Source organism: Etheostoma spectabile, chromosome 4, assembly GCF_008692095.1.
Source record: "Etheostoma spectabile isolate EspeVRDwgs_2016 chromosome 4, UIUC_Espe_1.0, whole genome shotgun sequence".
Taxonomy (NCBI): Eukaryota; Metazoa; Chordata; class Actinopteri; order Perciformes; family Percidae; genus Etheostoma; species Etheostoma spectabile.
This window is the reverse complement of record NC_045736.1, coordinates 19577018-19594014: the sequence shown is the minus strand read 5'-3', so window position 1 is coordinate 19594014 and position 16997 is coordinate 19577018. Positions and strand designations below refer to the sequence as shown.

The window sequence follows — 16997 nt, the reverse complement described above, 5'->3', positions numbered from 1 at the left end:
TTCCTTACAATAACTTTTCACTCTGCCCGTATGATTCCCTTCTGCAAACGACAAGACATGAGTCGGTTACCGGTTTCAAGGTATTCCGCAGCTTGAAAATGTCAGTTTGAAAAGCACAATATTCAGTCTACAAGGACAGAAAGTGCAGTTTGAAATCCAACTGCCTGCCAATGTGCATTTGAAAATAAAATACATTCTTTTCAATGGGGAATTTGTTTTGTATTTTTTACACAGACATTTAAAAATAATACATTTTAAAGCTGTATTTGCAATACCATAAAACCTTTTTTTTGCTGAAGGTTATCATATTGTTAGAATCTCATACCGACGCATGCCTACAAACAACGTACACAGTGTCACATTTTGGGATATATTTTATATTTTTGTAGTGTATAACACATTTTTTAGACTACACATAATGTGCCATCTTGTAATAAAACACTTAGTTGTACAAGTAGTCATTGTAGTGTATGTAAAATATGTATTAAAACAGTTAATTTGCAGTTAGCTTATTAAGCAGCAGCATAGCACAATATGACTGTGTTCTACACATGTGATGAAGGCTGAGATCACAAATCAAGTGAATAATATGCTCTATACATAAAGTATGTTGTTGAAACAGACGTGGGACTGTACAGTATCTTAATAACCCCGTCAAATATTTCAAAGCAGCTCATTACCTCAAGAGCAACACGGCATTCAGCATCCTTGCTGTGAACAGTATCCATACTGTTGATACCTTGAATGATTTCCTCTTTTTTTGCATTTCTCAATTTTTATTTCTGTTGCTTTTTGGGCACACTTTCCCCGCATTGACTTAAATTTCCTACGCTTTAGGTCCATTCTGCTCCTGGAGTGTGTGCACACTGTGTGTGTGTTATACTATGTGTTAAACATAAACTGCACCCTAGACCTTCAATTTGACTGTCATCTAAGGCCGATGAGCTTAATGAAGGATTGTGCAAACAACAGAAGCAAATGTGCTTGATTACAGATTACGCTGGATTTGATAGCATTTACACAATTTGCAAGAACCAGTTTTGAAGGGAAATGTCTCTGAACAGTTTTACTTGGAACTGCATTAACAAATAAATGGAGAAATGCATGCATAAATAGAAAGAAAAAGTGCAGTAATAATGAACAAAGACCAAATTTTTACAGAACCAAACAAATAGAGGATGGAACGTTTTGGTTTCATAGGACTTGAATTTAGCTAATGCACAATATAATTCTTTTGACAAGACATTGTATTGTGTGCAGTTTGTGTCTCAATGAGCGAATGAGTTGCTACTAACACATTTAAGCAAGGGTCATCTCCCTGCACTTAAAGGTCCCATTGCATGAAAATGTCACTTTTTGAAGTTTTTTAACATTAATATATGTTCCCCCAGCCTGCCTATGGTCCCCCTGTGGCTAGAAATGGCAACAGGTGTAAACTGAGCCCTCGGTATCCTGCTCTGCCTTTGAGAAAATGAAAGCTCAGATGGGCTTATGAGGTCATAAGGGGCAAGGTTACCCCCCCTTTCTCTGCTTTGCCCGGCCAGAGAATTTGGCCCACCCATGAGAGAGAGACATCATGGCATGGCATCAAGGTCACAACCGCCCCCCTCCCAATTACTTAAGCCCTGCATTTTGCCACTCCCCTTTTGTTTTATCTCATATGTCCTCAAGCCCATCCCAATAGCTGTTTGTATCTTTCCCTTGTCCTTCTTGCACTGTTTTAAAGAAGTCTCTGGACTACTATGTGTGGTTATACATTCTTTTACTGTCCCTTTATGTCTCTGGGGTGTCTAGTGTCCGAGTTGAGCCAGAGTGACAGAAAGAGTTGTGTGAATCTATAAATAAATTACATTTTCAGTGAGTCACCAGGTTGGTGCTCTCACGTTGGCGTTTCACGAGACACTAAAAACAATCCACACTGGCTGATGCCTCACTCTTTACTGGGTGCTGCCCCACATTGTTGTCAGTCAGGGCAGGAGACAAAACATTGGCCTTTTGAGTCTCACAGAAAAAATACACACATTTGAGTAACCAAACAGGTGACTGAAAATCAACAGATGTAGTCTTAGAGACGAGACATTGTGGAAATTTATTTTTATCTTGGAGTGGATTTTGCCATTAGAGTAGAGGCACCTGCAGAACTTTACATTTATATTGTCATTTAATAGCCATTGAAGCATGAAGCTCCTTATATTCCACCAACTTGTCATGGCTGGATGCATTGTGTGTGTGTGGGTTTTTCATCCGTCTGTCCGTCTGTCCCATTCTTGTGAATGCGTAACCTCAGGACCCGCTGGAGGGAATTTCTTTAAATTTTACACAAACATCCACTTAGACTTATGAATGAACTAATTAAATTCAAGTTAACACAAGTTAACATAATACAGAAGCTTTTATTTGATAAAGACTTTGTTGACCCCCTCTATTAGATTAGATGTGTAGGGGTCGAGCCCACTAAATATAAACCAATCGGCGCTGTAGACAAGGCCTTGACACCGGTGGCAGTGGGGTGGTTGAGCGGCGAAGCAGCATAGACTGCGATGACAGCAGAAATTGACAAAATGCCGGGGTATAGGTCGGTTGTTTAGATATTCTTCAGCAAAGATGATCATTAGATGCTAGTTGAGTATAGAGGTGTAGCCTCAGTGTGATGATGCAATTGTCTGAGAGTTGTCTTCTTGAAGCTTCATTAGATTTTTTGGTTTTAATGGCAACAATGGAACAGTCTGTTTCATTAGAGAGGGGTGTGGAGCTTAAGAAGCCAAATAAATGTTGGTAAAACTGGCTAACTAACTAACTAACTAACTAATTAACTCACTATTGGTGAAACAAATTTCACCAACGTGCTTTAAGGACATACTAATTTCTTTGAAAGATTGTGTCCCTCCCAACTATTTTTTTAACCTGTTGTTTTGCACATTCTGTAACAGTTTCAAATAGTTTGGGATAAGTAAATAATCCAACCTGTGCATCAGAGATCTTGTCCATGGTTTTGCATACTAGTACATGTTATGTTCAGGTATGATTTCAGGTATAAAATAAGGTATGCTTGCATTAAGATGATTGACTATAGACAGCCGTGTTTTTATGTGCAAAAATTTTCGATTATGTCTGATGATGTGCATGATGTCATTGATAGTGTACCGTGCAGTTCACCATTCCACACAATACAATACACGCATCAGCATGCATCCCCTTTATAAGGAAATGTTGGTTACCGAACCATCAAAGGAGATTTGAGGGCAAATTATTGCAATCTTTTTTTTACTGCTTTGAATAATCCTGATTAGAGACTGTGTCTGAAAATCTTGGTTGCTGTGATATAATACCTTTCACATGACATATTTAAATGCATTACAGCGTCCCGCATCATTTCATAGTCTCTGACGTGTGTATCTCACAGCAGCTTATAGGAACACTGGAGACGAGGAGCATTTTAGAAACTGACATAGAAATCTCTTAGTCAGAAGATAATCTCCTATTCTCTCTGCTGGCTAATCATAGTGGTACTCAGAGCTTGTAGCAGTGAGGAGAAAGAGAGAGAAAGAGAGAGAGAGAGAGAGAGAGAGAGAGAGAGAGAGAGAGAGAGAGAGAGAGAGAGAGATATGCCAGTACAATACTCAAAAGAAGGATAAACAGAGGATACAGAGGCCCATAAGGCAAGAAGTGTCTAATGAGAGACTTGAACACAGAGTTCAAACAAACTCTCAAAGCAAGTCAATAGAGACATTAGACTATTTAGGCTTCAAAGCACCATTTGCAGGGCATTTTTATGCCTTTTAGAATGACAGTAGAAGGAAAAAAAACAGTAGAAGGATGTGAGGAAATAATGGGAGAGCAATGGGGAACAACATGCAACAAAGAACAAAATCATGGTATTTTTTTAACGATTCTGGCAGTTTGATGGTGTATCACAGTATTTTGCTTAGTTTTTGCATCACTGGGACTTATTATAGGTTTATAGTGGCTTATTCAACTGTCAGGAGTACATAGAATATAACTAGACTTGATCCAAACCTAACTTATGGCTGGACTGTGTATAGTCAAAGTGTTTAATAAGGCCAAACTGTTACAGGGATTGTCAGCATTGGTGTCTATAATGTGAATATAGATATTACAAGTTCATCTGTAGTGATCCCAGTAATATTTGTTGTGTATTAAAGTAGCTATCACATTACATGGTAAAGCCATTTAAGATAAATAATTATGGACTGCTTTTTAACGTAATCATGCTATTTTCTACAAGTTACTGTTCTGGTTTACTCATCCAAAGTGTAATTGTGTGATTAATGTTACTTTGTTAAACAGACCAGACCTAGGTTGCACCTCATGGCAGTTGTGAACAACAACCTGAAATGTTGGTCTTGAGGAGCTGCAACATTTATTTATTGCCAAACTGAAACCTACACTGTATTACCACCTCACTGTTTACTTCTTCTCTACTCTCTTTGGTGCACCGATGTTAATATCTCTGCCTGAAAAAACTAAAACTGAAACAACTGTCATCCTTTCCTTGCGTTTCTTTCAGATGGTTCTGTTCTAAAGATGTTTTCTCCCTTCTATATAATTTGTAGGCCTAGTACGTTTTGTCATTTGAGCAGTTTATCTTTTACCGGGTTTACACACTCCGCTGAAGCCTTGCCAACTTCCTTTCAGCACCCATGTTATTTTTTTATTTAGATTATTTTCATGGGCTTTTTATTGGATAGGACAGCTTAAGACAGGAATGTGGGACACGGGGGGATATGACATGCAGCAAAGGGCCACGGGTCGGAATTGAACCAGGGTGGCTGTGGTATGGACAAGCCTTAGTACGAGGGGCGCACGCTCAACCAGGTGAACTACCAGGCCGCCCGTCGGCATCCATGTTAAACAAATGTGCCGTTCATACAGCATTCGCTGCACCACGGAGAGCCGTGAATGGATCGCGGTCTGGAGCAATTGTTTCGGCGTCTTGACTATTTTTTGTTATGCAAGCGAGAGAATCTTGCAGGAAAACCCACAGATGATCTGTTATAAACAATATAGAAGACATATTAAACATGGTATAAACTTCGTCACTCAATGACAGAGCGACAGAGTATGCCATCCGTAACGCTGGTCCTCACCCTGGGGTGTAATTTTGTGATTGTACAATTATAAGTGTTATATATTGTTTACGTGTCACAAATTATGGTGTGCCATGGTGTTTTACCCTGTTAAAAGAGAGTTAGTTGTGGGTTATCAAGTTAAAAAAGATTATTGTCATACTGTATGCACAGTAAGAAAACATGTTTCTATGTACAATAAAATTCTTCCTTTGCTGTCCACAGAATGCCAAACAATGTAAAATCTACAATATATACCACATACCACACAATTTTACAAAATGAAATAAAACAATTTAAAAGGCAACATGTGAAAAATAAAGCAATACTAACAATAAACAGTGCAAATGTAAACAGTGCAAATGATGCATGTACAAACTGGAAAAAATGCAAACAGTTATGTACAGTTATGAGGTGAACCATGAGTATAAAGTCCTATCCGCTGTTTATGGGTCTGATGGCGGCAGTAAAGAAAGAGTTCTTTAGTCTGGTACAGGGTGTGGGCTCACCTGTAAACAGGATTTGTGACATTCTGGGGGGTCTCAAAAAATATTGACAAAGTGTCATTTTGACGTATAGTGTAATGTGATCATTATTATGTGTAAATTTGCAAAAATATCATTCATGCATGCATGACGGATAATTAAGCCTATTCACTTAAATAAAGATAACTAGCTATACATGCTATTCTTGTCGTGAGCATCGAGGTATGGCAGCGCTGCTGTGCAAATTCAACTCATGTTTAGTACACTCAAAGATTCATAGAAAAAAACATTGGCAGCCATAAATCGGCACTCAAAGTCCTTGATATCTATTCTCTAGTCATGGCAAAAAAAACAAAGCAGTTTCATTAATTTTTGTTTCACTAAGAAATTGGGTAGCAGTGACGTTACTAGCACGACCAATCACCTGCTGCAAGCCCTGTGACAACACAGGGGCGACAACGCAAGAAGAAACTGATGTAACACCACACTCTTTGGATGAAGCTGGATGGCTACAGCTCGTAAGAAGCTGGTCACAATCCTAACCCCTCTTGCTCCTGTCTTCCGTTAAATTGCAGTGGAGAGACGGGAAGAGACAATATACATGACTGTTTGATAAGGATGGATGCTTGGGGTGCATCCTTAGGCCTAATTGAACGGAGGAATTATGGTATTCTTCGGCAGCCTGAGTAACTTTAACCGTTGTTCATATGAAATCTCAAAGACAGCTTTGTTTATAGACTATTTGTGGGTGGCTGTTTGCTGTTTTACCTTTCAATTCCTGTCGATAAAGTATAATATGGTTATTCCTGTATAGTGCATGCTCTTGTACCTGATATGTATTTATAAGTCGTAACTGCACACAAACTGAACACCGGTCTGGTATTCCTGAATTTAACAATTCTGTACCTCCGGCCTGAGGGTAGAAATGTGAACAGTCCATGCTAGGGATGGCCTCTCAATGCACTCACAGCTTGTGTTCTTCACGGCAAACAATATTATATATTTTGCTGCCTATTGAAAGTTACAGCAATTTTTTCATTCATGACAACGGCATAGCATTTTCCCATAATTACGCTGCATATGTCTCTGTGTCTGTGTGTCTTTGTCATTATGTGTATTTTTTTTGCATGTTCACCCTTGTGTGAAGAACCAGAATACAGGCAGATGGTTGTTGGATGTGTTTGCTGAGTGGTAAGTGCTTATTTCAGGCAGCTGTGCTGCTCAGTGGCACATGCAGCAGTACTTAAACACAGCTTGAATGGTGACATGACGTGGGGGTTACACTGAGGCTATTCACTCCTCTGTAGCTATTTTTATACATGAGCAAGAGTGTATGGAATGACCTGCATGGTTTGATTTTATTGTTTGTCTGATTTCCTGCTTGAGCGAGATAGACCCTATCTGATCTCCTCTATCATCCTGACAGTCAGAGGTCCCAAGTCTCAACTCACAGTTTTACTACAAATGTTCTCTGATAGAACTATTAACTGCTCATCTGTGAAATTGTGGACATGTGTAATCTCTTAATCTGCAGGAATTCTCTCTTTCTGTTCATGGACAGAGAGGAGGAGGATGAGGAATTAGCTTGAGATGCCATAAATAAATCCCTTCGTAAATTAGTTTTCATTTTCTTTTCAATTTTCAGAATTGCTGCGGTGAGATAGGTTTGCTGACTTTTAAATGACCAAATCAGTTTTTTATGGCATTTGAAACAGTTTAGCTCTCCCTTTACTGCATCAAAAGGCCTGGGTGTGAAAAAAAGAAAAATAAATAGTTGATGATTGTCCATATGTACTTTAGCAGATTAAAAGTCTCTGAAAATTGCAGTGAAGACTCAATTAAGAAAGCTCATACGGCCAGAGGGCTATGAGAATGTCATCAAGTAGTGACAGAGGAGGCAGTATTACACTTTGAGATTACTCATTGCATAAACTGCACACACACGCAAAGCCACACATTTAATTATTCACTGAATAAACTACAAACACAAATGCACACATGCATAGCAATAAGTGAGGATGAATCAGCATGGACTGCATTATTTAGTTCAGACATCAGTTAAGGAATAACAATCAGTGGAACTGCCTGGCTCAGTTTTCCTCCTTGTGGGATGACGTTTTTCAGCAGATTTTGCTTACGTCAGAGCCTGCGTACTAAAGGCTCATGCGCTTGCTGTGTGTTGGCAAACTGAGGTGATGTTCTGGAAGAGGGCTTGAATAAACATAGCCTCTGCTGTTGCTGTGAAAAGACTCATTTACTACCACCAAGAGCATCACAATGTGGCATTAAGTCTTGAAAAGGATTCGGAAGTTTGGATGTTAATGGGGAAACATAGCATTTTTTATGATAATCTTTTTTTCCACCTGGTCCTTCTGTTGTTTATTCTTATTTTCTTTTCTCTTAAACAACTGGTTTATTATCTGTTACAAAGCTTTGTTAAATGGTGCTTCTGCTCTTGAGAAATGTGGTTTATTAGAAATAGTTTGGGCACCACTGAGACAATCAGACTGATAATAAGGAAGAGTAATTATCACCCTGTCTGCCTCTCTTTGTTCTGTAATGTTGCAGGGTGCAATTAGGAGAAAAAAACACACAAAATAAACCCACATTTAGTTTGTGGAGATCTTGAAAATTTCTTGTGCTTCAGTTACGTTGATAATGACAATGACAGTGTTTTTCTTTTGGATTTGAGATGTTTTGAAATCATTGTAAACTGTAACTGCTCATGCAGACAGTCATGCATGTGTTTTTGGATTACATCGAATCTACAGACTACAGATCATTCCAGTTTTACTGAGTATTTACTTATGGGCGCACAACTCTCCCACAATGGTGCTACGGTAACTGGTGTTCAAGCCTGTGGGACTGAACTCAATTGTCTTTGTTTTATCATGTCATATTATAGTAATTTATTACAAGGATGTATACCTTATTCACATCTCCTACTGAATCTTTATTATTTAGGCACAAATATCTTTATTTAGCAAATAAAACATGATATTAGAATTTGTATTTCTGCTGGCAAAACCTTGTCCTACTTTTAAAGGAGCATTTTTTCCACAGCGTTTTAGCTACTTCCTTTTCACCTTCATTTGCTTTAAACGTGGCGGACCGGAGAGCAAACTTCCTAAAAACATAAGAGGCTCTAACTAAATTAGTGTGTTTCCCCTGAACTTCTTCCAAGGATGTCATGTTTTGCCTTTGTAATTGAATATATTGATTGGAGAAGCCAACTCTGTCCAATCAGGTCTGTTGTTTCAAGCTTCACTGATTGAAGCCATTGAAAAGGCGCCCTTGTAGCCGTACATTCCATCGTGTATTGTCTTTGAATGGCTCCCCCCAACCTCTTCATGATTTGTAGAGTATTTGAGTGGCAGTGTGGTTCTGTGCAGTGATTTGTCCCATGAAAGGGGCCCTGCCTCTGCCATTGCTACCGTCAGCACCTCTGCTACAACTGTGCGTGAATACAGGATACTGGCATTTGCAAAATCCAAGGTGGCGTCTTTTCAACTAGAGCCCAGTGAAATACCTTTTCAGCCTCTCGAGTGGTGTGGCAAACTACAGCCAAAGGGGGCCTCAGCAGTATAATGATGCCTGGCACAATAGTACCACTGTTCTCCAAGCCGTTCCCAGGAAACCGCACAACATGTGCCATTGTGCAGTGTGCTTTGCTGCCCAACCACGTTGCCCGGCATTAGCCAGAGACACCGAGAGGCCTGGCGGTGCTGTGGGGCTCACAGCAACGCGGTTGGTAAGACAGGTTCAGAGGACTGCTAGACGACAACCAAGATTTATTCAACTCACACTGTGTTTGATGTGTTAAAATAATATTACAAAAAGCAACATTTAAAAGGCCAGGCTGTGAAGCGGAAGAAGCCCGAGGGGGAAAATAGGACAGCTGAGTGGTCGCCAGGAATGGTAGTACAGAATCCGCTTCAATAAAAAAGGAAGCCAAGAGAAAAGTGACAAGCAGAAAAATGGAGCCACAAAGACTGCTAAAACTGATTGGTAGCTGGTCCTAGCTGGTTCTTCTCTTTTTTATCTCAGTGCTGGGAGTTTAAACATTTGTGTGTGTTCCTCCTCTATGGCTCCCAACGAGCTCTCCATTGTAACCTCCACTGCTGTTTATGTAGCAGAGCAAAGGAGATCATTCAAGGCCGGCCAGATAGGGGGCTTTGGTCAACTGCATCCAGGAGATACGTGTCATGTGGGCCTCTCGGGGCCCCACAAGCCAGCTAGTCAGCTAAGACGCCACAACAGGATTCCCAGGAAATAGAGGCCTGATGCAAAGCCCAGCGTGTCGCAGTTAACTTAAAGAGCTGTTTCCTCTGAGCATAGACCTGTTAGTTGATGTGTCAATTATTCACGGGATTTGCCAAAACATCCATTTATTGTCAACATATCTGACTAACATAGTAGGAGTTTGTGTTTTTGCTTTAGTTTACAACTGAAAATGGTTGTGAGCCTTACTTTTAATCTAAGCTTGTTATTTTTATCCATTCAAATTTACAGTGTCGGGGTTACACAAAAGAATGACACATCGTTTTAATATAAATCCCCTAAATCTAAAGTTTTGTGGCATTTTTTAACTTTTGGACAATTTGGTCAGAATCTTCATTTGTCAACAGTCCCATTAAGCCACAAGTGGTGCAACGCCTGCAAGCTAGTTCAGGCAGTGAATTCAAGCTGCACTGCTGTTTACACGCGTGACATGCTTCACTCTCCATATCATTTACCAAACACACCCTCTCAATTTGGCAGCCTATTTAAGCTGCAACATTTTCCCATCTCTGCCTTGTCTATGCTGCTCCCGCCCTGCACCCGTATTGTTTCCTGCTCTTTCAGTCTCACCACCACCATCCCAGCATTTACCTGCAGGCTCCGGACAGAGAGGAAGCTACTTCATCATCACTCCCCAGTATCTCATGTAAACCCAATCTGCAGGGGTGTGATGAGTTAAGAGTCGGGCCGCCAAACAGTGTTCTGCTGTTATATTAAATGAGTTGTCTGACTGAACTACAATATGTAAGTTAGCCACCTGGTTACTTTAATAGGTATGCAAGGAATTTTGTGCTACATTTTGGCATCTCTTCTGTCTCCTCTCTGTCAGCATTTGTAGAGTGATTTGGAGTTCATGTCCCTGTTGGGCCTTAAGGAAGATACAGATACTATGACTGGGTAATATATCAATATTATGTTGATATTGGGATATGAGAGTAGATATCGTCTTAGATGTCCTGGATATCCTAATATTGTGATATGACATAAGGGTTGTCTTTTACTTGTTTTAAAGGCTGCATTCCAATAAAGTGAACTTTGTACTTTTGTGAGCTTACCAGACTGTTCTAGCTGTTCTATTATTTGCCTTTTTGCCAATTAGACATCATGTCCACATAACTGATGATTATTCATCTAAAATCTTAATATGAAGAAGTTTTGTTAAGAATGCTAGAATATCGCCGCAATATCGATATTGAGGTATTTGGTCAAGAATATCATATTTGATTTTCTCCCTATCACTCAACCCTAACAGATACACTTTCAATGCCCTCAAGGTGGCCTCCTTTATCTTCCAATGGGTCTCTTATTGTTGGAAACTAGGAATGAAAACATTTCAAGTGCCAGTGCACTCAATAACAATTTCTGAATGTGTTGGTCTTCCTATTATAATTCAAGAAAAGCAAATGTTATCTCCAGCCCCATGCAAAAGTTACATAATAAAAAAAACATGTAGCTGCAAAATGTCAAAACAATCCTGTTTTTAGTTATGTGACAATGCATTTGTCCAATAATCTGAAGAGGTTTATATAGTCTATTCAACTAAACAAGCGGGATAATCTACAAAAAAGGTCAAATCACCTGTAGATACAGAGTTTCCATTAGACTGAATTTATATGTATTTCCGATTCAGATTCTCTTTAGATGACTTTCAAGAATAAGCTCATCTTTTTGGGATCCACACAGGTTTAATACAGCGAATAAAGAAATGATAGGCCATGCTATTCAGGTTGATTAGACCTCTGTTCAGGTTGATGGTGAGGTTATCAGACTCTATGCACCAACAAGTATAATAATGCCCGAATTTGTTCTACCCAACAAAGCTATCAGAAGAGGAGATTAAAGTCTGTACACGTTCACACCAGCCTGGGAAAAGGTCTAATCAGACAGAATTAGTGAAATCACTTGTGTGGTTTTTATATATGTAATAAATATGCCTTCCCCAGTTTATTTAAGTCAAGTCAACTTTAATGTCAATTCTGCAATATGTTCTAGACATACAGAGCAATTGAAAATACCTCTATCTCCTACCCATGGTGCAATTGGGTGGCAGTAGCTCAGTCCGTAGGGAGTTGGGTTGGGAACTGGAGGGTCACTGGTTCAAGTCCCCGTATGGACCAAAAAGTACAGAGTGTGGATTGGTGGCCACTTCACCTCCTGGGCACTGCCAGGTGCTGTTGAGCAAGGCACCGTACCCCCCCAACCGCTCAGGGCGCTGGTTTGGCTGGCAGCCCACTCACTCTGACATCTCTCCATTAGTGCATGTGTGTGTGTGTAGTTCAGGACTGTGTGTAAACTAACAAAGTGTGGACACAGTGTAAATTGTAATTTCCCCATAGGGGATCAATAAACAGATTAAAAATTAAATAAGAACACATACAACAAGTATAATACAAATAAGATAAAGAAAGATAAGTAATGTATGCGTAAAAGTGAAAGAAAGTGCAGGTAAAATCAAACCTTACAGAAAATGTGCAAAGAAAGAGTTCCTGAGTATCTTCTTTTATATAAAGTGGCCAGTGCAGATACTGATGGGGGGTGGGGGGAGTCCAGAGTTCTTGGGGGCAGAGGGGAGGGAGAGAGAGGGCTGTTGAGCTTCCTGACTACCTGGGGAACGTAGCTGTTTGCCAGTCAGGTGGAACAAGCTCGGATGCTCCTGTACCTAACCCTGATTTGCGGGTGAGGCGGGATTAGTAAATGTCCAAGAGTGAGGGGAGTGGGACACCAATGATCCGCCCAGCAGCCTTCACTTACTGTTCTTACTGTGCTTACTGTTGGAGGCAGTGCAGTACACGTAACACACAGTGATGCAGGAAAGGATTCTCTCAAGGGTGCCCCTAAAAGGGGCATTTTTTTGTTTATATCATTACTGTACTGTCCAAGAAAACCCCAAATCTCTTAATATTGTAATTTGTAATTTTCAGGATTTTAAGCTAATTGCCCATGTCCCCCCACCCCCATATCTCTCCCCTCACAGAACACAGGAAGAAAATACAACCTTGAATAGAACCACAGCCTCGAATATTTACACATTTCAGCAGACTCATAACATACACACGAGGCACCAGAGCAGATATGAGTGAGGATAAACCAGCCGATACTGTGGAAACTGCTGAGGAAAGCGCTATTCCGAATGGGAAAGGCCATGAGCCCGGGGAGGAGATCACAGCATTGGCCAAAACACCATCTGCAGAGGCTGGTGAACAGTGAGTAAAATCCTGCTAAACACAGTCTAGTCATTTGGAAAATACTTGTTTTATTTATTACAGCTCACAGATCTTTGTTTGTTCTCACAGGTAATAAATGTCATTTTCATTTAAGGGCTGTTGCAACTATTTAAGACAGGCGATTTGATTCACTGGGTGTTAACAGAACCTCAAGTGAAATAGGTGATATGAGTAGCTCCCCTGTGCCCGTTTGTAATTAAGTTCCCTCCTTCAGCACGAGAAGGCCCTGACCCTAACTTACGCTGGGATTCCACAGGCACCCTGGTCTGGCACTGTTTCAGACTTATTTTTTTTTATATTTTTCCTATGTAATAGATGGTTTAAGTAAAGGTCCCATGACATGGTGCTCTTTGGATGCTTTTAATAGGCCTTAGTGGTCCCCTAATACCATATTTAAAGTCTATTTCCCAAAATTCAGTCTTGGGACAGAATTACAGCCACTAGAGCCAGTCCCACAATGAGCTTTCCTTAGTATGTGCCATTTCTGAGTCTGTAGCTTTTGAGAAGGAAAGAGTTTGGGGGGAGGGCCAAATTCTCTGGACGGGGCAAAGCAGAGAAAGGGGAGGTAACATTGTCCCCTTATGACCTCATAAGGAGCAAGATTCCAAATCGGCCCATCTGAGCTTTCATTTCAGGGCTCGGTTTACACTTGTCACCATTTTTAGCCACTGGGGGACCATAGACAGGCTGGGGGAACTCATATTAATGTTAAAAACCTCATAAAGGGAAATTTTCATGCCATGGGACCTTTAAAAGACCTCTCTCTGAGATACAGATGGTAATTTATAGATGGTTCTTTCACTGCATTATTTGCCTGATTATATTATTACTGAGGGTGTTGTTTTCCCACTTTGTGCTCTCGTTGGGTGATGGATGGCCTCTCCCTTCACTGCTTGTAGGGAAACTGTACCCAATAGTGCCCAGAATGATAGGTATGTATGTTATGACAATGAACAGAGTATAAGTTTAAAGTTTAGTGTGCTATCTGTCAGAATTTGTCCTCTGTAGAAATTAGTAACTTAAAGTTGTTCTATAAAAAAGACATAGTTTGTGATAAATGTGATGATAAATCTGTTTTTGTTTATGGTGGTGGTACGTCAAGTTCTTTGACATTGTTTCTTTTCATTAGTCCCCACAGAACTGAGAATGCAGAGGCCAACCTCCCAGAGAGCCAGGAGTTCTTATCAGGCATGGAGGAAAAGAAGACCACTCACTTTACAGATGTAACACACAGCCAATTGATCTTTCTTCGTGGTATCATATATACAGTTCATATAGGCAGTACCTGCATGTATTGTAAGATGATCTAACATGTTTACTCCTCTCTTCTGTCCTGCATCTGTTATAGTTTGAAGGGAAAACCTCATTTGGGATGTCAGTCTTCAACCTGGGCAATGCAATCATGGGAAGTGGAATCCTAGGACTGGCATACGCCATGGCCAACACAGGGGTTGTCCTGTTTTTGTAAGATATTTAAATACATTTAATACTCTAAATATTTAACTCCATGATTACAGATTACGGCTCACAGATGTTAGACTAATTTCTTTTCCCGTTTTCTAGCGGAGGTCTGCGTCACACATGAATTGTGCCAATAGTTCCTGCTTATGACACAGAAGCCGATGACACAGAGCACATTTGTTTGATAAATACAGACTGAGATCAATAGCAAACTGGCAATCATTTTACTCGTGCAATTGCAATCATGGATGCAAAAAACAACCACATGTTTTCTGTGTGGTTGATTCTCTGCCTTGATTCAGTGGGTGCATGTACTGCATGTCCAAGGGGCTTTACATACAAAAGCCTCTGCAGCAGAATTGTCTGTCAGGATAATGACGTCACAGGCGACTGCAGCTTTCAGGTTGATCATTTTATATTTTCATGCAGATGCCTTTTCTACCTTATTTAAATTTGCTGGAGATCTTCTGACCTTTGCGCGGCAGTGAATGCTCACTCTTGTGTTGGTCTATTTATTGTATTTTTGACAATAAGAAAAAACACAAAACAATCTCTAGCTCTTAACTCTTGCATACTGGCTAGTAGCTTAGCATTACCATTTCAATGCTCGCGTATCATGTAATGGGGTGGCTTTTTTGTCAGTTTGGAAGTTTTGTTGAGCATCCAATCAGATTTATCTTGCCTAAATTTTCTGCCATTGGGAAGAGTAGATGTAGACTGCTTGATATTATAAGTACCCCCCCCCCCTTAATTTCCATAATTTCACCTTGCAGGCATTGTTAGGGTTTATAGTGGCCGAATTATGCATACATGATGCAAATGATCAAATGAAATTTGGTGGTGGTACAATATTTGACTGATGGCCTGTCAAAGCTTTACACACTCATTTAGGTCATGTATTACTGCATTTAAAATATCCACTTTTTTTCAGCAAGTTTCTAGCTGTAAGGTTGAACTGTTTCTTGCATGTTTCTCAAAAGTAATCAGACTGGTGTTTCCAGAGGGTAATCTCACCAGATAGCACTGATAGCATCAACACTCCCCTCCTCATCTTCCTCATGCTGTTTTGACACCTCTTCCTGATGGCGCTATATTGTATGGTGTTGAAACTGGCTGTGTGAACGATTAAATGGCACTGCTGTAAACCCCACAGTATTATATTTCTTAGAAAAAACTCAGCCACTGTTGTTTATTTAACTAAGCATCCATGGCCTGAATCAAAATTACAATGCAGAGCCGCAGTGAGAGAGGAAGCTCTTGGCTTGTTTTATTTTAAATGGATTTGTAGCCATGGTGAAAGACTAGATGCTCTCTCTCCCCTTTGTAGGCCTGTTACGAATGAACGCTAAACTAACTTGTTTAAACCCCAAAGACCACCGCTGCTAAAGGTTAGCCTAGCCGGTGACAAAAAAACAAAACAACCTCTGCCTCTTTTTCCCTATGTGTTCAACGTGAGTGTGAGACTAACCAGTCTGGGTGAGTGCAACGCTTTTCCTACTTCTGGAGGGGTTTGCGTGGTGTCACGGACTGACCTCAGACTGGGATAGTTTGCGTTCTGAAGACGATAACTCCCTCTGGGATCACTCCGGTGCTTAATTGGCTTTGTTCCGTCTGCATCCTTCCCCGGTCCCAGCCCTTCTCTTCCTTTGTTGTTGCAGTTCAGATTTAAAAAAAGGTGTATATAGAAAAGTTTGTAGTGAGGGAAACCTGACAGTCTTCTCACAAACGAACAAAGGAAGAAAGTCGGTCCTTTGTTGTTCGTTTAGCGACATCTGTTCTACAGTTGTCACTTGAGGTCCGGTCTTTTTGACTCACCTCCAGCTAGAAGAAACCTTCTCCAAAACCGCAACTCATCGCACACACCTGCAACTAGACGTTATATCAGAACACAACCACTCCCCCCTCATGTCACGTGAGTCTCACCCTGCCCACTTCCCGAAGGACCCTAACTAATATCCTAACAAGGCCAGAGGCAGTTTGTTCATTTCACAACAAACTGAGAGAAATGTGAAGGTAGGTTTAATGTTTAACAGCTACCACCACCCTAAAGTATTATTCATGGACGTTATTTGAGCTCTTTTCAAAGGCTGTTGTGTCTGGAGGATTTACCCCTTCTGTTAAAGAAAGCTTCTTATTTTGAGCTGAGTTGTGTGACTGTGGTTTTTAATGCTGCCTGCTGTCTAGACTGCCTGAACACTGTGTCACCGAACCCAAACGTCCATGACACTTTGCTAGACAGGAGCTGACATGAACTTGAGCCAATAAGTCGACATTTAACTCTGGTGAATACATGTAATTGCGTGCGAAACGTGACTGAATGCAACAGTTAGCGTGTGTACTGTTAGAGATGAAAGGCTGCGTCTTTGTGTGCATATCTGCGCAATCTTGTATAAAACAATGGAGTAGCTACTGAGCAAAACAAGCAGTGTTAGTGACATATTTGGCAAAGGAATACTGGC

General features: G+C 40.5%; 1 protein-coding gene and 1 long non-coding RNA gene across 5 annotated transcripts in view; one reads left to right on the top strand and one right to left on the bottom strand.

Annotated features, from left to right (window-relative positions):
• LOC116688438 (uncharacterized) overlaps positions 1 to 16997 on the bottom strand; it is a 466907-nt gene that overhangs the window by 219352 nt on the left and 230558 nt on the right. The window lies entirely within an intron of this gene.
• The window catches only part of LOC116688381 (sodium-coupled neutral amino acid transporter 3), a 44637-nt gene that overhangs the window by 11053 nt on the left and 16587 nt on the right, over positions 1 to 16997 (top strand). For 2 of the 4 annotated variants that reach the window (XM_032514405.1, XM_032514406.1), the window contains exons 2-5: positions 12828 to 13056; positions 13977 to 14009; positions 14207 to 14300; positions 14426 to 14541. In XM_032514405.1, coding sequence (XP_032370296.1) covers positions 12926 to 13056; positions 13977 to 14009; positions 14207 to 14300; positions 14426 to 14541 — 374 coding nt within the window. In that variant the 5' untranslated portion in view covers positions 12828 to 12925. The remainder of the gene's footprint in view (positions 1 to 12827; positions 13057 to 13976; positions 14010 to 14206; positions 14301 to 14425; positions 14542 to 16997) is intronic. The other 2 variants (XM_032514407.1, XM_032514408.1) reach the window with 1 other exon arrangement.